The 25,195-nt window shown below is 31.1% G+C and overlaps 1 protein-coding gene across 17 annotated transcripts in view; it reads right to left on the bottom strand.

The window, feature by feature from the left end:
• Positions 1–2,085: 2,085 nt before the first annotated feature.
• LOC148616491 (uncharacterized) overlaps positions 2,086–25,195 on the bottom strand; it is a 140,087-nt gene continuing 116,977 nt past the window's right edge. For all 17 annotated transcript variants that reach the window (XM_088583576.1, XM_088583578.1, XM_088583577.1 and 14 more), the window contains 3 exons: positions 12,890–12,986; positions 8,844–8,990; positions 2,086–7,122 (listed from right to left, as the gene is read on the bottom strand). In XM_088583576.1, coding sequence (XP_088439702.1) covers positions 6,679–7,122; positions 8,844–8,990; positions 12,890–12,986 — 688 coding nt within the window. In that variant the 3' untranslated portion in view covers positions 2,086–6,678. The remainder of the gene's footprint in view (positions 7,123–8,843; positions 8,991–12,889; positions 12,987–25,195) is intronic.

The raw sequence follows: 25,195 nt of genomic DNA, 5'->3' as shown, positions 1-25,195 counted from the left end.
TGCAAAATGGCATTTATACGTGCTTCTAAAACAGGTGAGCGAAACATCTCGCCTTAGACAATATCATCCGTTCCAGTTTTGCCATAGCTGTGATGTAGAGAAACATTTTAAAAAAAGGTAGGTGTTTCAAATAAAACAAATCTGAATAAAATGTCGTTTGAATGATTATGAAAATACAATTAGAAATAATTTTTTTATGGTTTGGGCATAGAATGTAACACCAAATAACTTAAACATTACAGTTTGGTTTTATAGGTATAAATTTAATTTCAGAAGTAAACACGGTTTCTGATTGGATAAAAAAAATTCGTTTATCATCTCATGGACCAAATTTTGTAATGACTATGACGTCATTAAATTTGTTCCATGATTTACTGGTTGAATTTTGGCAATTAAATTAAATCATAAGGAATGACTATTGTATTTTTTCCTTCCATTTGAAATAACCTCAATGCCCCCCATAGACAACAGAGTAAAAACAACTATATATAACGACTACAGATAAGAAAAAACAAGACAGCACACAACAAAACAAAGGAAAACAAAAATATACATAAATGAACTCCCACAAAAAAAAAACCCAACAAAATTGACATCATGTGCTATGTATAATAATGTTTTGGGGCCAGCTGCAGCCTGCCCTGCACGTGGTTTGAGGATTTCCTCGTCGTTCATTAAGGACCAATGGATGGCATTGGGATGAAAACGTCAGGATTTTCGTCTCTCTGACATATACAGAATACATATTCTTGTTACAAGCATGTCCAGTCTCCAGCGGTAATATCTGGTAAGCGTTGTCAAGATGCAAGATGTACAGTTTTACTGAAGATACAGCGTTTCATCTGCAAGTTACTTTCGTCAATCAAATTGTGGTGACGATCATAAAACTTTTTTAAGATGATATCAACAGACAAGAGATATAGTATCTCACTGATTTACAAACGTATATAATAGTTTAGCTTGCCAGCAAAATGGAAATGGTTTTTCATGACGTTGGTGTATAACCGATATGTGAGATACGTTTAGTGTCAGATTATAAATGATTTTTTTATGACTTTTTGATAGATTGACACTAGAATAAATATGTTCATTATACACATTGCTTCGTAACAGTTTCGATTCATATCAACAGAAATAGTTGTAAGAATCATGCAAAATCTGAAAAAAATATGATACACCCTAAAAAAGGCTGCATATTTTTATTTTTGTAATTGTGTTGTTTTTTAGATATATATATATGATGATATGTACAATTATTCACTCTAATCTGTCTGCTCCTAGGAGATAATCATTTGAAAATCCAATATATATTCTATTGTATTTGAATGTCATTTACAGTTATCTCCCTTAATTTTGAAATCTACAGTGCATTCTATATAATTTTGATCTCTTAAGAACACAGCTTATATGAAAAACCGAATATTCATTTATGTGGTTACTACTGCAATTCAAACAAAATATCAAAAATAAAAATATGTAGGCATTTCAGCCATGAATCACATTTTGCATGCTTAAATTTGACAATTTGTATTGACACCAGAATGGATATAATATTCGTGATATTGGTACATGATAGTATATCTTGATGTCAAAATAAAAATATTTTTGATGAGGTTGATTTAAGCACTAGACTGTTGACAATGGCTTTAGAATGTTTTGTCAGTATTAGGGAGAAATCCATTGTGTCATTGGAATTGTTTGACATCTGAGTGAATTAGTTTGCATTAAGGAAAAGAAATAGCTTTTATCACGGATCTCATGTTTACCTGTTACCTTGTCCTGAGACCATTTAATCTGGGCTAGATAGCCCCTGGGGTCCATCTTAATATGGTTTGGTTTTCTTCTGGTCTATAAACATTTGGTGAAAATTTTATTTCTAGATTTTTCCAGTGGGTATTCAAATGGCTTTTGAAAGGGTTCACAGTTTTGGATTCAACCACATTTGTTGGTAGGTTGTTCATACATCCATAATTCTTTGAGAGAAGTTGTATTTCCTATTGTGTACTATATTGTTTGTCTACCACAAAGATAGCTAAAATCAGTCTTTCTAACAGTATTTTCTTGTAATAATAACATTTAAAGATGTACAATATTATATATTTTATTGTGATTCTGAAATATGTTGGCACTCTTTGAATGCCAAATAATACATTACTATACATAAAAAAATCAACAACAAATAATCTTGAACTCCGTATGTTTGTGTCAACTTATCAGTTACTTATGTTTTGGCATGGTAAAACTAGACCAACAAGCCTGAAAAACATAAAATTAAGGAGGTAGACTTGGGGTAAGGGACATAACTGTTGAAATCAGTGATATTTTTGCATCATATTCAATTTCTCCAAAGCCTATCAAGCTTTCATTTGAAATAGAATGAAATCAATCCAAGTTACTTAGATGCTTTGAAGAAATTGATGTAAAATGCTTTACACAAACGTTCCAATGATTTGTAAGAGTAATGTCCCTTACCCTAGGTCTACCTCCTTAACTAACAATAAATAAATTGCTGTTAACAAATAGAAATCAACTCCTAACAGCATTGTGGAACAAAGTGTCAATGTAATGGAAAATTAAGGATAGAATTATTAGAATACAGACAAAAAATAAATCAGATTGGTGGATCCCAATTTGGTTTCATCAGTGAGTGTAATATAAAGTCCCTTGTTCCATGAAATTATTTATTTCATTTATTTTTTTTAATTATTAGATATTATTTTTCTTGTGAGTTGCTTCTTCCTATAAATAGAAGATAATTCTGTTTCCTCCATGAGTAGGAATCCAAAACTTTTGCAGTGAAAAGGGCCCATAACTCCTGAACTGTAAATCAAAAAGTGCCATCTTCACACTGGTTAAGTATTGCATACATGTAATCATATGAACAGTATTAATGTGGGAAAAGATTTAGTTCTCTGACTATAATACTAAATTTTGTTTGAAGGACAGACAGACATGATTTTCACTACACAGTCACTAATTTTTGACTGGAAGTGGAATACTTTTATTGTTGTCATCTTACTTATAGATGGTAAACATTTAAAGGAAATAAAAAAAATTTCCAAAATTGATAAAAAAAATTTAGATTGAAATTGAAGTTAGTATATTAAAGTCTGGCTTGCACGTTTATTTTAATTATAATTAAAACAATGTAAATCAAGGGTTGCAAGTGGAAAAGAAGTTTGTCAACGAAATCCTGTTTTTAGTAATAAGCTCTATTTATACCTTTATTTGAATTTGGTATCAAACTTGCAGGGATTACTAACAAAGACTGCAGTTGTCATGGAAATCTTCAAAAAAAATATGAGAAACATGAAAATATGAACAATGAACACGGATAAGGACAAAAAGGTCTAACAAAATTACAACACTTCATTTTCAAAGGGGAATAAATCTTGGCTGTAATAGGAGCTTTTTAAACAAAGCCCTCATTACACACCAATTTTACAACACAAGCAAACATTGTGCCTTTAAAAAAATGGTAAGCAGTTTTGTTTCTGTGTAAGAAATTAAAAGAAAGCAAAGCTTGGAGATGATTTTCAAATCAATTATTGATTTTGCTTGTCCAATGAGGTATTTCTTCTACAAACAACTATTGAACATTTTTTTTAAATGTACATTTTAATTTAAAGTCATTCAATCTTTAGAACCCATGGCTATGTACCAAGCTCCAAGCTTATAAAGGATCAAATTCATAAAAACAGCCTTTAAAAAGAACTCATCACTATCTCATAGTAACTTTTATTGATAAAGAATTAATTTCTCAAAATTATACCCTAATGACATAAAAAATTTATTCGATTCCTGCTAAAAAATATAATTTGATTAATTAAATGTCTTTTGATCGTGAAAAACATGAACTTTCCCCAAAGCACAAAGTACTAATCAGTACCAGTATAGCACCAGTGATTCTAGAGTTTCTAATTTCCATCAAAAGAATAAAGCTAGAAAACTTCATTTAATTCAAATTCATACATGTATTTTTATAGGATTTTGAATCCAGTTAATTGCAAAAAAAAAATATCAATTTTAATAGAAATGAAACCAACTTAAAAGGAAATTCAAAAAGGAAACATAGCATGAACTACAAATTTTTTTTTTTTTTAATGTGACAATTTTTACCTGAAAAATTGTTTAAAATGTCAGGTCTATCCTGTTACTTTGTGTCCTTATATATAAGTATTCATTAAAACATATTAACAATTACGAAAGAAAAGTAAGATTTCCATGTCTGCAGTCTGTTCACCAATCAAATTCCAGCTGGAAGAATTGACATAATGTCTAAAAATAAATTGGACAAGAATTTTCTCTCGAAACAATCAGACAAATCGAACTAGAGTTTTAATTCCTCCATTTAATTCAGTATGTCAAGCCAATATTTACACAGAAAACCCATCAGAGTCTAAAGAAAATAAGGTGTTCTTGTCAAGATCATATTGTCTTCAGATAGAAAACTTTCAATTCCTTACCATTAATTAATTTTGATCTAGGGAAATTCAGCGTGTTGTGTGACACTCAAAGCATAAAAACAGCTTCTGTTTAAACTGTTCGCTATTCAATAACAAACTTGTAAAGACTAACTTTAATACATTAATCTTATTGCTAGATATTTATTGAACTTAAAATTTGTTCATACAGGAGTAGTAAATTGGTTGACTAAAACCAAACTGTACCTATAAAGGTTTAGTTCTTTTGAAAAAAATGTGCAGGTAGCAAACGAAAAGCAGGAGACAGCTGCAGAAAATAGGAAAAGCTGAGTAAATGTAAGGAATAACTGATAACAAAACACATACACAAAATGTGAAGTTGATGTAAATTAGAATAACAAAATATTTCATCAAAAAATAAAAATAAAGAAGCCTTCATTTAAATTAAATAAATACAAAGTAGTAAATTTAATAAAACAAAAAATAAATTCTCATACAGGTGACACTTGATTTTTTAGATGCCATTTAATGGTAAGCATGCTAAATGAAAATGTATTTGAATCTTTCACCTGACATTTTCTGTCATTGATAGATGTTTCCCTGCTAGAGAATAAAAAGCCTAAAGTTCAATATAATACTTTTCTTATAAAGCCATGATAGTTAAGAAAGTCATTGTCTTCATTTATATACATGTATTATGTCGAACTTTGAAGTTACTTTGTCTTGATCTGTATGGCTGGTGTTGTGGAGAAGTGTTAAAATTTTTATTCACAAGTATAACCCATTTTTCACCACATTTCATACAAGTGATTTGATTAATTTATATATTTTGAGGATTTCAGACTGGTAAGAGCAATCAAGGACGCAAAAACCCCCATCATCATAAGATATAGAAGTATTATAAATTTAGTTCTACAAACAGGATTAAGCCAACATCTTTAAAGTACACCCTTTACAAATGGCTACCATCTAAGAGACCTCAATCTTCATTTACTTCAATTAAAACATAATTTCCAACAAAGCAAGCAATCAACGAATTCTCTAACTATTGTATTCTATAAAGACCAATCAATATCTGATATATTTCTTTCAATTTGCCAACTGAAACTTGTTATCCTCTGGGTCTTATCACATAGAGTTCAATCCACTACTGACAATAAGTAAGAGGAACTGGACAGTTACAATTACTGATTTTACATAGTGAAAATGTCATTTATAAATCTTGGATAAAACATACCACAATTACTTTAATTACTCATTATACATTCTAACAAAGAGGGTTGTTGACCATACCAAGGCAAGATATACATCACAACTACAAAAAAATGTCCGATTGGGAAAACGACAATTTTACGTTATCAACTGATAACAAAGCTCTCATGCAGACATCCTTTAATGGAAATAACAGCTATTAAATGCCATTCACAGCATCTCTGTAAAATGCTACTATGTCAGTTGTCAATATAATTTTGTACTCTCCTTAGAGAAAACCTTCTCAATTACAATTACGTTACAATTTATTTTTTGTGAAAGACAGCTCATATATAAAGACATTTCAATTTTTACAAGTAAAAGTCATAAGGCACTCAATAAAGGAGACTCACACATAATATGAGGAATACAGAACATTGTTTTTAACATTGATAGATCTGTTCCTTATCGAAAGTGTCATATACTTATATCACACAGTGTTTTAATATAATTATTTCTTGACATAAATATCATACTCAATCACCAGGAAGTAATACACCATTATTTGTTATAACTGACTTAAAATAGAATCTCTATACGTCAACGATCAACTTTACAGAATTCATAGGTAAAATGGTTGGTTTATTACAGGAAAATCTCAATGAAAAATTTGAAAAAAATCTACATGTACCTAGTCTAGTTATTTCCTTGAATTATAAACAAAATATAATCACTTGTCTTTTGAAAATAGAAATAAATAGACTATGCTCTTAAATACATGTACCAGAAAAAAAATGTTTATGTCAATTTATCTGAAAACTCTAAAAATAAGAATTTTTTTTATTGAAAACCTTACAAAAATGCAAAGAATTTACAAATCAAATTATTTGATAGAACCTATTACCATGGTGACGAATATGAAGTTCTTGGATAAGGGATACACGGACTAAACTGTTTATAGAATGTCTTAAGGATAACACTGGGATTTAAGATTAAATGTTGACACAAAATCATTAAAAAAAACATCATAACTCAACAACTGGCAATTATGACAAAACTTTTTCTAACTTAGAAATTGTTGATATCCCTCAGCTCCCGTGAATATAACATCAATCCAAATCCTCATAGCCTCAGGAGATGGCGCCACCATGTAATATGTCCTATCATATGTCTTGACACAAAACGTTAGCTTTTGGTTTGGACTTTTTACGGTCCGTAAATGGTCTACATACACTTCCTCAATGGCTTGGAAGTAAATGCCACCTTTGGCTTTGGTCTCAGTTTTGTCTGTATAATAAACAAGAGATCTCTTCACACGATCAAACACAAACCAACGTTTATGCCACGTTTTAAATTTATTCCCCATTTTATGTAAGAAACCCCTACAATTAGAGGGTGTGACAGTCACATGAGGACATGTGTCTAAATGATGACCTGCAGTCTCTATGTGCTGCTTTAGATTGAACTCTTGACCTCTCACTGGTAAATACCGTGTTAAGGGTCTTGCCTGAAATCAAACAATAAATAAGTTAGCTTTAAAATATCATAAGTCTACATATTTGCAATCACTTTCAAAATAATAAAAATATATTTTAATTGGTTGCTGTGGATTTGTTAAGTTGAATTTTTACAATAAAAATAAACAGATTGAGTGACAGTGTATACTTTAATATTTTCTTCAAAAGGAAAGCATAAAAAAACCATCCCAAAGTACGAACTTGCAATTAGTTTCTATATTTATTAGCAGATAGTATGTACATTGAAAAATTACATACCATCATCTGACGACATTGTTTATCTTACATTACCACTGGCCAAACAATTAATTTACTTAATTTTTCAAAACTTAAAAGCTGAGGATAATGAAGTTATTTTCACCAAGAAATAATAATCAGACTACCACCAAAAATTTCTAACTGTCCTTTAATAGTTCACGCTGATTTGTTTTATCCAGAGTTTAAATATTTGCTGTAAAACAATTAAGGGAGAGCTCTTTATTTTACTATAATCACTTTAAACTAAAGCCCCTTATATCACATGGTGAGATTATTTCAATAAAATCTAATTAAAGTTTGAGCAGATTTCAGTACAGGGGAAGATTGCCTTAATTAGAAAGACTACAGAATTATATGTTATTAGTAGCACACACTAAAACCCGCAGGAACCTAAAGAGAACACAATAATTGATCTACATCTCTGGAATAAAGGTTTAAGATGAAGTCGTAAAGCTCAGTTTAATCAAAATTATTTGTGGGGTATTGTCAAGAGGAGATAACTGGTGCTTTTTTTCTAACACATCAAGGTCCCAGTGATAGTAAAAAAGCCCTCAAATACAATCAGTTAACAGTACCTTTTAAAGATTTATTTTAAGACAATATTAATTATTTATGTTTGATCACATTTTATTGCTAAGAGATCAACATCTTTTTCATCGTGTTGAATATATCCGCAGAGATTTGGTAACAGAGTAATAAATCCAATCACCAGCTTTGTATATAACGTTGAACGGCATAGTGATTGCGTTCAGTCTACAAAAATACTACTAGACTCATAGAAGCTTGCCTTTAATGGTTTTACAATGTATAAAGTAAATTAACTAGTATATGGCTGATAACCATTTTTTTATAACAATTAGTTAATACACTCTACATGAGTAAAAAACTTTTCATATAACATTTCTCTTTTTACAAAAAAAAACATCATGAAACTAGAGACACGATTAGAAATTACAAATGATTAGAACTTGTGTATAATGGAATTATCCTTTCAATATAGTATAACACGGGTATGACTAACTTATCAACCTTTTTGCAACACTGGTTCATCAAATGCTCTACCAACCCTATCTTATGGACCTCAGGACCAATGAATTGACTTTGACAAAGCTATCAAAAATTCTTTATTGTTCACCTCTTATTTTGTTTTTCCATATGGATGACATTTGGGGTTTCTTTACTTTTTCTGTAGGGAAGAACTGGGGGTATCACCTAGTGATCATTCCTAACAACTTGCCTAGTTTTCTCCTGCCCTTATCTGTTCTGTATATTTCCTGTTCATATAAAGCTCCTACTGGAACACCTAATCAAATCTATACATTCCTCTAAAAGAAATCCAGATATGGTCGACGATTATCTGATGATAATAGTACAAAGCATAGGACTGGGCAAATCCAAGTCAGGCAAAGAGAAATCTTCCCTAACTGTACATGAAACCCTAATTTTTGCTCACCTGTTTAACTTGATGATCTCTCATTTTTATTTGTTGTTGGACTAACTCATCCCTTAACATGGTCTCCTCCTGTAATTTTCTCTCTAAAGCCTCTCTTTTATTCCTCTCCTCCTGCAATGCTTGCATCTCTGTTTCTCTAAGCCTCACCTGAAATTGTACACAATTAACTGTATATCTTTTATTAAATAACAGTTGTTTAAGCATTCAATTTGTTTAGGATACTTAATTGAAGTTGTGTGGTCAAATTTCTATCAGACTTAAACCAATATACTTATGATAATAAAAAGTTTATACCACCTTGTAAGGTGACTTTTCCTTAGGTAAAGGTCATTCAGTCAAGGGAAGAACAACTCTATTTCTAGAAGTTAAACTATACTGCTCTCAATTACTCCTATACTATTTTAGACTAGTATTCAAATTCACATACAGATGCAGTAGCAGAACAAGAAAATGAAGTTGCATTTTGTTGAATTTGACCCACTCATACATGATTGTGGTATCAGACAGCAACCAAAATGGCTTACAAGATATAAAGCCGCATACAAAATAAGAAATCAATCCATTTGTTGTGAGTTGAGATAATTGTGAAGAAATTTGGAGATATGGACAGAATAGCCAACAGAATGACAGACAAATGTACAGGGTGATTCCAACATACCACCCACTTGTTTAATGGGGTTACAATTTCACCAGTAACAGATACACAAAAGGGGCAGACTATTCATGTGCACCAGAATTTGAACTCCTCCTCCTATGAAGATGTCTACTAAAACTGGTCACTGACATGTCCTCAGTCTATCATAATACAATGCTCTGTCCTTGCTTTTGAAATAGGTATACATAAACAAATCCCTTCTGTATCTAATCCACTAATGAAGTATTTTCAAAGAAATAAAAAATGACTTGTTCTGAGGGCATTTCTGTGTAAGTATATAGCTGACTCTGTCATATGAACTTTATGATTGTTTATAGACTATAGTTTCACTCGGTAATTTGAATATGAGAGCTGATGTTTAAACTTTATTAATATCTGAAATGAAACATCCCAAGGCTATACTAATATTGACTAGGATATTTTTTTAAATTCTGAAGGTTATGATTTTGAGATTCTAGTCATTAGTTCATATTTATTCAGAGAAATTTTATACAGAAACAGTTTTAACTAAGTAAACTGAAATTGGCTATGGCTTATATATATATAAAAATCCCTGGGAAAATCTGTTCAGTCACATTATAGTGAGAATATTTTTACAATGAAAGATTTCTGCATATGTTACTTAGGCAAAATCTCCTTATTAATGACGGAGTCATGTTCATTGTTAGTAAGGTAAATCTGTCTTGCATAACTAAAGGACTAAGACCACTCAAATTAATTTCTTGCCCTTCCCACTCTTTTCCAAGAAGCCTACAAAATGTGTCAACAAGATCATCAGATTTAATAAGAATTTTCAAAAAATTAAATTATTTTTTACTATGAAAAGCTAGTTGATACTTTCAGTACCTTAAAACAAATCAAACAATAAAAAAACTTATGAAAAAAGGGGAGGGGATATAAAGCTAGTAAAATGACCCTCTTTGTGTGTTATTGCCTGATAAGGTGTTTCAAATAAAGTGCCATAAATTGTATGATTTCTGCAAAATGTCCAGAATGAATGCTTGTCTGAGTTTTATTCATAGAAAGGCCAATCATAATAAAAATGAGTGACAAATATAATTTACAACAATTTTTATTCATTTCTTTATTAAAGGGTCAAAACTATTCCTTCAATAACCCATATCCTGTTATGCTTTTGTTTGTATGAGTTTGTTTTTTCCATCTCAAAATTTTTTCAAACCATAGAATATAAAACAAGGGCTCTAAAGCAAGAATTCTCAAGCAACGAGTATTTATGTACTTCAAAGTCATATGGTTGCTTAAGAATCATGAGTACTTTCCTAGTAACTTTTGATGCCCCAGGTGGGTCATTGAAAATGAAGTGAAATTTCCAATATTTCTGCTTAGATTCCACCTGTTCCACTAGTCCCTGGCAGCAATTTTCTCTAATTTGAGCAAATGACAATTTTCTCCATTAAATTTCAGAGAAAATTGTATGCATCCTTTCATTACAGTGTCACAAGGTCGATGTTCCAATGTTATAAAATTTGGTTGTTACATTCAATTAGCCTGACATTGTTAAATCATTGATTGTTCAATAACAAAATCATTTAAAATTGTTTCTAATGGATGGAAATATTGACAAATACTGCCAGCGGCCAAATTTCAATTTGACACAACAAAGATTAATGCGTGGACATCTAAAATGACAAAACAAATCCATCCCATATGACGTCTTCCCATAAAGGGGAAAGTTTCATTAATGTAACAACTTTGAATAAAATCTACCTTATTTAAACAAAATTGATAAAGGAGAAAATGTTTGATGTTTGTACAGGCAATACTTCAAAGTTATAACTAATCTTCAAAGCTTAAATATGATAAGCAATTTTCTGCATGTAACAATAAAAAACCTGAATTTACTTCTTTGTCAAATAACCGATTTCTTTAAAAGAAAACAAATCTATAAGTTACAAAATATATTTTTTACTTAGGTAGTTCTTTCATTTCTCAATTTAAAAATAAATTTTGCTTTGTTAAGTATCAAGTTATTTTATTTCATGCAACAATCCTACACAATGTGATGAGTTTTCTTAAGATAGAGCAGAATGAGAGGGAAGTCTCCAGCATTCATTCTGTATACTGTGTTATTTCTGCTAGAAGTTGGTCCATGACATGTATTCAAGATGTTTTAATACCCTTATACCCAGTCTCATCTGAAAATCAATTTCTTATGACATTTTTTGTTATACAATGTATGTACCTTGGCCCAGTTTAATGAAAAAAAAAATCCTCAAATCCTTCCTCAACACAACTCAAGGATTTGAAGAAAGTCTGATTTTTTATGAAACTGGACTCTGGTCCTCAAATAATGAGAGTATCTTTTTATCAGGTAAATAATATCCTATGTCTATAACAATAATACCACCTGATAAATAACTCAATATTTTGTAATATTATAAACTTGCTTTTTTCCGTTATACGCCACACAGATTTTAAGAATAAGTTTCTCAACTTCTGTGACAAAACATACCTTTTTGTTTTGATAAATAAGCATATTAGGATAGGCTTCTCTACTTTAGATACAAAATGCACCTGTTCTTACGTAAGTACCATATTAGGATAGGCTTCTCTACTTTAGATACAAAATGCACCTGTTCTTCTGTAAGTACCATATTAGGATAGGCTTCTCTACTTTAGATACAAAATGCACCTGTTCTTCTGTAAGTACCATATTAGGATAGGCTTCTCTACTTTAGATACAAAATGCACCTGTTCTTCTGTAAGTACCATATTAGGATAGGCTTCTCTACTTTAGATACAAAATGCACCTGTTCTTCTGTAAGTACCATATTAGGATAGGCTTCTCTACTTTAGATACAAAATGCACCTGCTCTTACGTAAGTACCATATTAGGATAGGCTTCTCTACTTTAGATACAAAATGCACCTGTTCATCTGTAAGTACCATATTAGGATAGGCTTCTCTACTTTAGATACAAAATGCACCTGTTCTTCTGTAAGTACCATATTAGGATAGGCTTCTCTACTTTAGATACAAAATGCACCTGTTCTTACATAAGTACCATATTAGGATAGGCTTCTCTACTTTAGATACAAAATGCACCTGTTCTTCTGTAAGTACCATATTAGGATAGGCTTCTCTACTTTAGATACAAAATGCACCTGTTCATCTGTAAGTACCATATTAGGATAGGCTTCTCTACTTTAGATACAAAATGCACCTGCTCTTCTGTAAGTACCATATTAGGATAGGCTTCTCTACTTTAGATACAAAATGCACCTGTTCTTACGTAAGTACCATATTAGGATAAGCTTCTCAATTTTTGTTAGAAAACGTACCTATTCCTCCATAAGTAATCATAAAAGAATAAGAGAATCATTTTTTACGAAATGGAAAGTACTATCTCTATTTATGAAACAAAGTGTACCTGATCCTCTATGAGAGACATTTTTTCTTGTTGAGCCTGTGCTAATAGTCTTTCTAGCTCCATCAACTTCTCCAGATTATCCTCGCCACTACTTAAACTGAAATAGAAAATACATTTATAATTAACCAAGTCAAATTAACTTCATTCCTCAATCAATGATTCCTAATATTACCAGTAAAATATGTTCCCTTAGAGAAACAGAGCTATGAATATATAAACTTGGGCAGAGGAAAACTACAGAGGTATAAATATGAATTCAGGCTTAGAAACAGAAGACATAACTATAAATATGTACTTAGGCAAGGAAAAAGAGAGAGCGTGCTATGATTTTTAAATAGGCAAAGAGGAAGAGAAAAACAGCTATGAACATATAAACTTGGGCAGAGAAAAAACAATGGGGAGTATGAATATTAATTCTGGCTTAGAAATGAAAAAATTGCTATGAACATGAACTTAGCCAAAGAAATAGAGAGAAAGTGCTATGATTATGATACATGTATAGGCAAACAGAAAGAGATATATAAACCTAGGCAAAGAGAAAGAGATACATAAATCTAGGCAAAGAGAAAGAGATACATAAACCTAGGCAAAGAGAAAGAGATACATAAACCTAGGCAAACAGAAAGAGTTACATAAACCTAGGCAAAGAGAAAGTGAGAAAGATCTACTGTAAAATGAATATAAACTCAGTCTTAGAGAGAAAAGATCTATATATGTAAACATAGGGTTACAAAAAGAGAGAAAGTGCAATGGGAGAAAAAGCTTATTTATTGTAAACATGATTCATAGCTGTTTTTAGAGTTCATAGTGTTTCATTCTTTAAGATACTTTTGGTTTCATAAGGAAAATGATTGAAAGGAAATATCCCACAAAAGGTTAATAAAGAAAATCATTAGATGTTTCATACAAAAACAAATGACAAACAATCATTTAAAGAACCATTAGAAATTTATTGTAAACCTCTCATGAATTTTCCCAATTTTAAGACATTCCAATAACACTTGTAAAATTTGCAGTTAATGACTTGAATAAAACAATCTACAGCAAAGAAGCATATATTGGTAGTTGTTTTAATTATTTTGTTAATAATTAACTCAAAATTTCTTTATAGATGAGAAAACTCTCAAGTCATAACAGTTAATGAATGACTAACTAAAATGAAAGGTGTTTCCAATTTCCTCAAACAACACTAAGCCATTAATAATATCCCTTCCAATTATCAAAGTGCAGAAATGTACTGTAACATGGAAACTGTTGATTACATTTTAGACAACTTTTTTTTCCTTAAAAAATCACAATTACAATTTACAGTGACTGTGCAGTAAAACTGAAATCAATTGGGGCAAGAAAAATATGTCAAATCAGATGAATTGTTGGAATACACAAACTGAAATACAATGAAAGTGAAAAAAAGTATCAGATTAAAAAGTTCTGGTATTCTCTGGCCCAATTTATGGCAATATCAATGTTTTTTTGGCTTAATTTACTCCATTTACATGTAATTGAAAGTCAAAATCACTGAGAATAAAAGTTTATACCTAAAGGTGAAGCATTAAGCTCCTAATACTCATTTTAATTTATTTTTTTATAAACTTTGGGGATTGAGAGGATCCATTCTCACAAATTTTTCAAAGCTGACAAAATTGGAGCCAAGAAACTCGCCTCAACAACTTCCTTCTTTTCATATTTTAAGTACCAGTCCAAATAAAATTCAGACACTGCCCATATCAAAGTGATTAATGGTTAAGAAAAATCCACAGAACAAATGATGATTTTTCAATCTACATACATGTGTATATATGTTATTTATTTGTGTAACAATTGCACTGTCTATATCCACAACTGTACTTTTGAGAAAATCATACATTTATTTCCCACTAAAATTAACCAAATCAAGAACAATAACTCTTGCAGAGTGCCAATTTCACAATCTAAACAATCTATATTATTTTTTCCTCAAAAGCACAATGACTGAATGAAAAACTATGGCTGGTTATGTGATCATTAATTGTTCCTGAGCAAGAAATTAAAGTGAGTGCAGTAGGTTTTTGACATGCAGGAATCACCTCCTGTCTGATTTTTATAAAGACTGCTACTGAAACAAACTGCCATAAATATTTTCATGTTTCAAAATACCTTTAAATGTTCTCTTGATAATTAAAACATAGTATTTTATGAGGTAAAAATTACAATTTTTCCTGGTTTCAGCCATAAAACATAATATCCATGACAACTGAACACATCATGTTTACAATTTTTTTTCTATAAGGCTTAATTGAATAAGTGATGTAGGACAAATCTATCATGTTTGTGATTTTCAAAGGAAAAAAAAAAGGTTGGCCGCCATTCCATTGAATCAATAGAGATAAATTCATTTGTTGGTTTTTTGACGGAGAATTTCATTTTTCAACCACAGTCTTGATGAACAGCAAGAGCAGTTCTAATAATTGTATAATTGTACATGTATACATGTATTACAAGTACTGCATTTCAGTATATAAAACAGTTGGCACTGTAACTTCTGATTTAAAAATTGACACACACAAAAAAAAAAACAAAAAAACAAAAAACAAAAAAAAACAAAAAAAAACAAAAAACAAAAAACCAAAAAAATAACAGTTTTTATAATTCAAAAGTACACATAATATCTATAAACAATTTATCTTTAGAAAGAAGGCAGAGAAAAAAAACAAAATTCAAATCAACATAAATTACAAAGGAAAATGCTTATAAAATATTGACTTTATTCTTCTCTACATTTCAAAAAATATGTCAATAAATACAACCTAACAATGAAAAATCTTTAAAATGTTAAATAAATACTCTTCCTCTAAAATTTCATAGAAAAAGAAAATCTATATTGCATACAAAAAAAAGATTTTTCCAGATAACAAGCATGCCTGCCAGTTCAATTCAATTGCAAACTTTCCTTTATTGTTTAAAATGACACTCAAAATCCCATTATAAACCATTAAAATTGTAAAGCTGAAAACAAAGAACTAGATACAAAACAGATGGATAATGTGGAGAGAAACCCGCAGCTATTATTTGTCATAATAACAATTTCCTAACTAGGATATTATGAAAATCAATTACGGCTCTTCCATCCGAATTTATGTCATGGAACAATCAACATTTGTTTTCCTTTACAACTTTTAATCCAGTGAGTTTTGATAATTTAAAAAAAAAAAGTTAATGCTGTCCAATTTTGTAACTATAATCAATTGTTCAAAGTTTCATCTCTAATTTTAAGTCTTGTTTATTTAATTCAATGTTTGATACGTTTTCTACATTCTGAAAATTGGTTCAGATTTGTCATTTAAATGGACTGATTTAGAAACTGTAAGGAAGTCTGGGATTGCTATTGTTCATAACGTCTCTGACTGGTCAAGGCATTTATTATGAGTACGCTGCGATGGACCAACATTGCTTACAAAGACAGAAGGTGAAAAGGTCCATTGAAAAATCCTGGTCAGAAATCTGGATACTTTGTTCAGTACAATCTAAGGTAGAAAAAATGGAAATAATGTGAGCAAGTTCACAAAGTAAATGCCTCCGTTCCAAATGGAATTAATGTAAAATTATCTCCCTTTGAAGTTCTCCAACAGTTATCATATTCCTTTATGCACATCAACATATGATGCTCAACACTCCTATAAAATTTCATCAAGATCCCTAGAGGTTTGGAGTACTGTGGACAGATGGACAGACAGATTTCTGTATAAAAATTACAATTTTAAATACCATAATAACTATACAACATGTATATGTAATACACAGGAATGAAGTTTTTTTGACCATGTGACCATATAGAAAGAAAAGCTTCAATCCAACTTTAGAGCCTGAGGATCAGAAACAGGCTAATGAATGGACAAAAAGAAAAGTGTAAACATGGCTTCAACTATACAAGGAAAAGTTGCATACTGCTAACTCATAAATTATTGTGAGGATTTTATTTTGTGAAAAATGCGACTGATTTAAATTTGCAATAATATAAACTCGCAGTAGGGTTTGTAAGTCCTGTTCTAGTTTCAATTTCCTTCCTGGAATTTCCAATGTAGGACATATTGAAATCAAAAACCAATCTGCATTTTATCGTTTACTTCCAGAATCTCCAATGCAAAATCTTCTATTTTATGCTTTTCTTAAAAAAAAATTATCATGTAGAACCAAATATTTGTCATTTTTTATTGATATTTTAATATTTAACTTAATGCTATACTATGCACATGTAAAAAGAAACATAAAAACATTTGTAGAAATTATTGCTGTAGATTTAGTAAGAAGATTTAGATCACTTTCATTACTATGCTCAACATTAAACTCAAAGATAAGGTTTCATTAGAAATTACAGTAAAAGGTCAATGTAACATAAGATCAAAGGCTCTTTAGATCTAACTTGGTAGAAATACATATATGGATTGGATTATAATGATTAATAAGCAGGTCATGAAATTTTCTCTTCTACCAATATATACAGGGATAAGGCCTCACTGTAATACACTGTCTATTAGAATTATTTGTCTTTTTCACTTTCTGCAGTGGGGAAGGTGACACCATGATAATGAAACATTGTCAATCATCTCTGATAGTGAAACATAGCCAACCATCTCTGGTTATACACTCTTATTAATGATAATACAAGATCTAAAGGAATCCCAAAGAAGGGTTTTCTCTGAAGATATTTTTATTCATAGATATCAATTCTATGCAATAATTTGTGGATATCATTTTATATCATATATTTAGATAAAAATATACCTGTTTTAGTATATGCATTATAAGTGTTAGTTCAAACCCTATGTCGTTTACCCTATATTGCATACCCTACATCGTTTACCCTACATTGCATACCCTATATCACACCTCTAGAAATATATCACATTCCCTGTATCACACACCTCCACACCTATATCACATCCCTCCACACACCATACTTGAAGTAAAGTTAAAATATATGATATAATGAACATGACATGTCAATATCTGTATTACATGTGGTATCAAACCATGACCTATATCACCCCACAGGCTGGTGGCCCTTGAGCGATACAGGAGTCTTGGGTTGATACTGCATGTGATACAGATTCTGACATGTAACATTCAGTTAATAATTATAGGTTTCAAAGAATGCTATAAATAATGATCCAAAAAAACGACAAAGTTCATCCCTGTTAATATTTGGAGGAGTTCATATGGGAGATTCTTCCCCACTGTCACTTTCACACGTGGGAAACTTTTATTTACAAATATACAAGCAAATCTTTTATGTAAAAATTTAATTAAATAGTATTTGTTATAGAAAATATAGTCAACCAAAACTTCCAACAAAATCTGATCAACCAGGAACATTAGTGCTTTCACAGTTTATAAACATAATCACTTAATTATTTCTTAATGTGAAGAAGAGGAAACTGTGAAATCCTTCTATCGTGTACTGTGCATTGTTTTTTTTTAATGAAAGCAATCTTATAGGAAATCCTCATTGAAAGTGAGTCAGCATCTACAATTGTACTGAGTTATGCATATGCACAAGATTTCAATACATCTTATTTTTATTACAATAAGACAATAGAGATATTGCTGGTTTCAATTTCAAAGCCCTGTCAATGAATTACCTTTCCATTATATTTTTGTATAGTGAACATGCCTTCTAACAACTAAACTTTATACATGAAATGAGAATGACAATATACAAAATATAACTCCATCTAAAAATCAAGCAAGGGACAAAACAGAATCAAAACAGTTTTCTATGACAACAAATTCTAAACAATGTAAAAAATTCTGTTCAATAAAAGGTGCCCTCTCTTTCTGCCTATAGCTAAATTGTGATAAAACTGGAGTTATGATGAAAGGTGAACCAACATACAAAAAGCAATAACTAAATGATCAAATTTCATGGGTCAAAAAGCTAGTAACATGGACCAGAAGTACTGGAAGGGATGGTGACTATCGGAAGCATGGATTCAAATAGATACAGTGGTTTGAGAGAAAAAAATCAGAGTTTGAAGAGTGGTCGGAGAAAATTCAAATAGAAGGTCAACACTAGAAGCATGGACCAGATGTACTGGAAGGGGAGGTCACTACTGGAAGCATGTTTGACAATCTGGTAAACAGCAATGAAACTTCATATGTATGTCACAGAAATCAAAACCCAGGTTTCATTTATTAAATAAAGAATGATGAAAGCTGCTGGAATGGCTAAGGGAAGTAAATGGCACTAAGAAAATAAAAAGCAATCAGATGAGAAAAAATATTGGTATGACAATACAGTTTAATAGTGACATGAACATGATCAGTGCCTTCTCGCTGAATAATATAATTACTCTGAAAGTACTTTAATTCATGGTCACTATTTTTCGAGTATTAGGGAAGACACTCAAGTTCATGGATTCTTGAATTCTTGGTTTTGAGATTTTCAGCAAATGAATCTTCTTTTTATTGAGAACAAAATTTCGTAGTTTAACTCACCCACAAAAACCACAAAAATTGGTATAAAAAATAGTATTTTCACAGTAGAAGCCTTTTTTGACAGAACCATAAAATAACATATTATTTTCTTATTCCATATCATGATGTCTGCATGAGTTTTTTTTTATTTTTTATGTCAACCCTATACTTTAAATCAGATGCTGCTGCATGGACACAGAGTTCAATAATCTATCTGCCCTATCATATCTGGCAGGTATAAAAGAGTAGAAGAAATGTTTAAAGGACACGGTGCCTAAGCTATATCAATATGTTACTGATGACATAACTTCAAACACACACAACAAGTTTATGCTGAAGCTGCATGCCAAATTTCATATCAATTTCATGAAGGAGTTTAGAGAATGTTTGTTGACATACAGACAGACAGAAGTACAATACAAGTTTATGCTAAAATGCCAACAGTATTGTTCATTACAAGAATGACATAGTCAAGAATAATAATCAAACCCTTCCTTGTGAACTTTGACCTAGTACAGCTAGTAAATACATGTTGTAAATTTATCTATTTTTCCATTTCAAACTCCATCAGAAACCATGGAACATAGTTATCATGAAACTTATTGCAACTAAGTACATTATATTTCTTCTTGTCACATCCTCGCATTTGATCTCTGTACATATGATCGTTGAGGGGAATCCCTTATGGCTTATAGTAGTTTAAAATGCTAAGATTCCGGTAGACTTTTCCTGACCCTATTCAAACATCACTGATAACAATGTCATTGAACACCTGAGCCTTAGTCAATAAGATTAGTTTCCATGATCTTTTGTGTTAGCATTGATTTAATACAAACTATGAATGCTAATATATTTGCCAAGCACTACCAAAGAAGCATGTTCAGCACTCTAAACACAATGCAGCTGTCTACTTGTAAAAATAAAACATCTCATTCCTTAAATAAATCTATAATTCGATGGTTAACCTTGGATGATTTCTAACAGGTAAAAATAAAACAATGCTTTCAAACTGGAAAACCATTTTTCCCCTCAAATTTTGACACTTTTCAATGTCATCGAGATATAAGTCATTGACTGTTACATTTCCAGGAATTCTGTTAATAACTTATTATTTTTGAAACATCAGGGGGTTCAAACTCACTGACTTTCAAGTTACAAAATTTCGAGGTCATTACTCAAACAGATAATTCCAGGAAAATGTAAAGGAGCCACACCTAGATTGTTTAATCTGTGAAAGGTTAGGGTTCTCAAGACCTCACATTCATCTAGATCCATAAAATATTTGTTCTTATTATAAACCCTCTTAACATGGAAGAAATTTCAAATAAAGCACAGTTAGAATTAAAGTAATGATTCAAGTCTCAAAGGGCAATGCCTAGGTAAGGAAAAAACAGAAGACAACAACAACAAATTAGAATAATAAAAGAGAGGAAGCATACAGAGCACTAATCATAAATGAGATTCCTTGACTACCCAGGTAAACCAAAAGCTGGAGGCACTTTTTTTTAACAAATTAAGAGAAAAAAAATTTAAAGATTTTTAAAGGACTACAGAATTGACATTACATGACTTCAGGCATTAGTACTGTCTGTACTCTTGTTAAAGGGCTACATCATTAATTCTAATATAATAGAGGAGCCTTTAATCTTTTAGGATGTTAAAAGTTAAAATCTTTCTCCAAGTTTTAAACTCTGATTTGCTCATTAATAGTTGGTAGTGTATATTTTTGGTCTCTCAATTAGTGATGAACTCAAAACAGTAGCTGTTTTCGGTTAACCAATGTAATAATCCCCATATGGTAAAATAGAACATAAAAAGACAAAACGGGTTCTGAAATAATTTTCCATATAATTTGCTCATAACATTATATTTATTCCAATTAGGCATCAGAAAATTTCTCGGCATTTGACATTTTCTAACATTACTAGTCATGACACAGACCTTTTATATAATAGTGAATTATAGATGAAAATGGGAGATGTACAAATTATCCTGAGGTGTGGGAAAATTGTTATGGTCGAATATAACCACTTGGTGTATTGGAGCTGTGCTAAAGCAATTAGAATAACTGCATGTTCTCGGAAACAAAACTGATCCACCGATACTTAACATTTCTAATTTCCTGTTGGCATCACTATTACAACTGAAGCTTAAAATAATACTGGATGATACTCATAGGACTATTGGTCAAGCTAAATACAAGAGTACTATTGTAATTTTTATGGTAATATCTGATTAGCAGTGGATAGCTTTTTATAAAAAGGGTTCAATTAAGTTGCAGATTGCTTTTCAAAGATACATGCCAGCTTTCATATGATTGTAGTAATAACATATTCCTCCCCACACTACTATATATGATGCCTAATCTTCCTGTGAATTTTCATCAAAATCCCTTGCATAGTTTAGAAATTGCTTTAACATCAAATGTGAAAAAAAAACAAAGTGAAAAACAGACAAATTGGCTAATTCCTACAAACCCCCAAGTTTTGTTTGAGGAGGGGTGTATTACAAAGAAAAAAATCTTAGTACAGTTCATTGATTAAAGTATGTAAGGTCTTCTTGGATTATCATTGTATTACTTAATTAAATTTGCTTTAAATACAAAATGTCAAACTGAAAATGTTATTTTTTTTAAACTAAAGAGGTTTTTAAGAGCGAAAGATTTATTGAGCAGGTAAATGCCACCAGCTGATCAGATAGACAAAGTATTTAATCTAGAAAGACTTTTAAGTCATCAAAGCTCTTCCTAAAATATTAAAATTCCCCTATAGCAGAATTCACTGTTTAATCTGCAAACCTTCAGGAAACCAAAAGGAAAGATCTTAAACATGTTGCTTTTGAACTAATATCAAGGTTTTCAGAAACTATATATTCAAAACAGGACGTCTCCTAGAAATTCAAATCTGATCACATGATCAAAACTCACAAAAACCCTTTTTCTGATCAAGAAACTTTGTTTACATCAATCTTGTCGTATATAGGTTACAAGCATTCCATAATCCAGAACTATATTTTCCTTAAGACTTATAAAACAAAATGTCAAAGTATTTATAACATCTTACAGTGTCTGTAGCTTACATAAGTTATCTTTTATGCTTATAGTCTGCGTAGTTGCTGTTGGATAACATTGCAATAAAATAATGACAATGTTTTTTAAGTCTTTTGATAAGAAACATTCCACAAATAAGTCTCTTTCATGTTCCAGGTTAGTATATTGTAAATTCAGTTATAACTGCATGTTTTTATTATAGTAAATTTTGGGAAAAATGTGATTCCATTTTTTCAACATTGACAAAACTCTAACTTCAGTAATGCTAAAAGTTCATAATGGAAATTCATAATTATTTTAACTAATTTGTATATTTTGAACTAATTAATGAAAACATCTCTGTATTATCCAAAGTTTGTGTATCTCAAGTAAAAGACCCACTGATATGGAACTTACGTACATATTTTTACCACTATATTTCCCTTGTATCATTCCAAAACACATACATACTGTACATTGTATTTGACTAAATTAATTTTTATCATATTTTTGCATGAGAAGATTCTCAATACTGAAAGTGTCGAAATTCTTCGGGAAGGATAGAGGGGTGTCATTTTTGTATTTCACTAGGTCAAACATTTCATTGATATCTAAGATACATCCAAGGAGTACTTTAGGCATTGATATCTAAGGTACATCCGAGGAGCACTTTAGGCATTGATATCTAAGGTACATCCGAGGAGCACTTTAGGCATTGATATTTATACTTAGGGTAAATCTGAGAGACAGATATTGATATTAATATTTAAGGTTAAATCTGAAGAGTATTTCTGGCCAAGAAATTGATACCTAAGGAAAATTAGAAGCACTTAAAGCCTTCATATTGATTAAGGTGAAACCTGAAGAACAATGCAGGCCTTGATATAGATACTGAAGGTAAATATAAGGATCACTGGTACTGATACATAGGGTATACCTTGGAGCATGATTTAGAATAACTGCAATTTTATCCAATAAGAAATATGTTTAAAAATCTGCATTCAGGGAAAAAAAGGACAAAAATCACAGAAAATTGAAGTCTAATGATAAGCACTATAAGACAAATCAATTCAATTAAAATCTCTTTAATTTGGAAACTTTGTATAACAGGAAAAAAAGAAATATATACTCCTGTTATCTGCTGTATAATGTCAATTATTGATAAAATTTCATTGCTGGTAATGACATTTAAATTTTCATCTTAGCACAGCCAAAAACAGGAAAGAAGCCAAGAAAATTAAATTTAATTAGAAGACTAAAATGGACGAAAGGTCTTGAGGGGTTTTAGTTTCGCAGCAATACTGCTGTAACTAGACAATTCATTTATGATTGGCTAGCAGCTATAAACCAAAGATCAGACAAATAATTCACCGGGAGTGTTAAGTTCAATTGACTCTTGGAATGAAGCTATACAAAGATCAGATTATTTTACAACAAAGGTGTTTTTTATGTGTCTTCTCGTTATTTTCCTTAGTTAATTATACTCATAGTACCATAAATTGGACACAAAATATCCTCTTCTTCAGCATCAGTAGACAAACAAGAAAAAAAAAAGACTACAATTGACTGAAGTTACACAATACACGAAGTCAGTGAATCTTACATAGTACATTAGCTTGGTGGCATTGTTGTTAACATACAGCAATGTACCTTCACAAGAGTCTTAAAATGTGTTTTATAGATCAAAACAAAAGAAAAACACACACACACAAACAATCAGAAGACCACGAAAAAATATAAGTCTACCCCAAAACTGGACTATTTACTAACAGTAGAAAATTCCTTCTTAACAGAGAAATATCCCTGATGCCCTTACCTTGAACTATTCAGATTCATAGGTCTTCCACAGAACCAACAATAATCCAGTTGAAATCCTTGAGAATTAAAATATGAGGGTAATAATTCCATATCATCTATATCACTCTTACTGTTAAATTCCTGGCGACTTTTCATTTCACTGCGTAGTGATAAATTCTGGAACAACTGATCATAATTCCTATTCTCTGCGAAAAGAGACTCCTGTTGTTTCTTATAGTGTTTTATATTCAAAGGTGGTCCTAGGTTACTCCTTGAATCGCTCAAGCTGTGATTTGCAAATCTGTCTGCAGACATGGTTCTCTTATGTAAACAAGCTACTCTGTCCTGCTCCCGACTTGTTCGATGATGATTCATAACTAAGTCTAGCTCCCTACTTGTACATGGAGAATTCACAGCTATCTTTTTCAAACAGCTTGCTTTTTGTGATGTACTATGCTGAGGAGAAACACCAGTGGAACACCTCTGAGGTGTTCCTGGTTTTGATGCAATGCATTTTTGTGGTGTTCCTGGTTTTGACATTATCCCTGAACTTGTTTTCTGCATTACTTCAGGTCTAGAGAGACTGATTCTAACATTTTTCTGTGGTGTTCTGACCGAGGGTGAGGCCTGTCCACCATTACTGTCCACTATCCTTGCTATTGCCATGTCAGTTGGTGTTCTGACACTCTGAATGGAAATTTTGGATTCCACAGATGATGTTGAATCGCTATCGTTTGGACTAGATATATCAACAAAACCATCATCTACAGTGTTACTGTTACTTAAGCTATTCAAAAACTTGTCAGAATTTTTAGACCCACTATCAATTGTTTTGTTATTTAAAATTTCAATACCAGAGTCACGTTCAATATCCTTTACTCGCTCTTCCCTTTGAGTTGAGAAAGTTACCTGTAATTTCTCAGTCCGTGTTGGAGAGTCCAGTGACAAACTGCTCTTATTTCCATAAGTCAGGTTACTAAATCCTGGCATAGCTGATTTTCCCACATCTCCAACCTGGTGAGAAATCC

The sequence above is a fragment of the Perna viridis genome, chromosome 5 (genome assembly GCF_037379345.1).
Source record: "Perna viridis isolate PV_CMFRI_1.1 ecotype Kerala chromosome 5, ASM3737934v1, whole genome shotgun sequence".
In the NCBI taxonomy this organism is placed as follows: Eukaryota; Metazoa; Mollusca; class Bivalvia; order Mytilida; family Mytilidae; genus Perna; species Perna viridis.
This window is presented reverse-complemented; position numbering and strand designations above follow the sequence as displayed.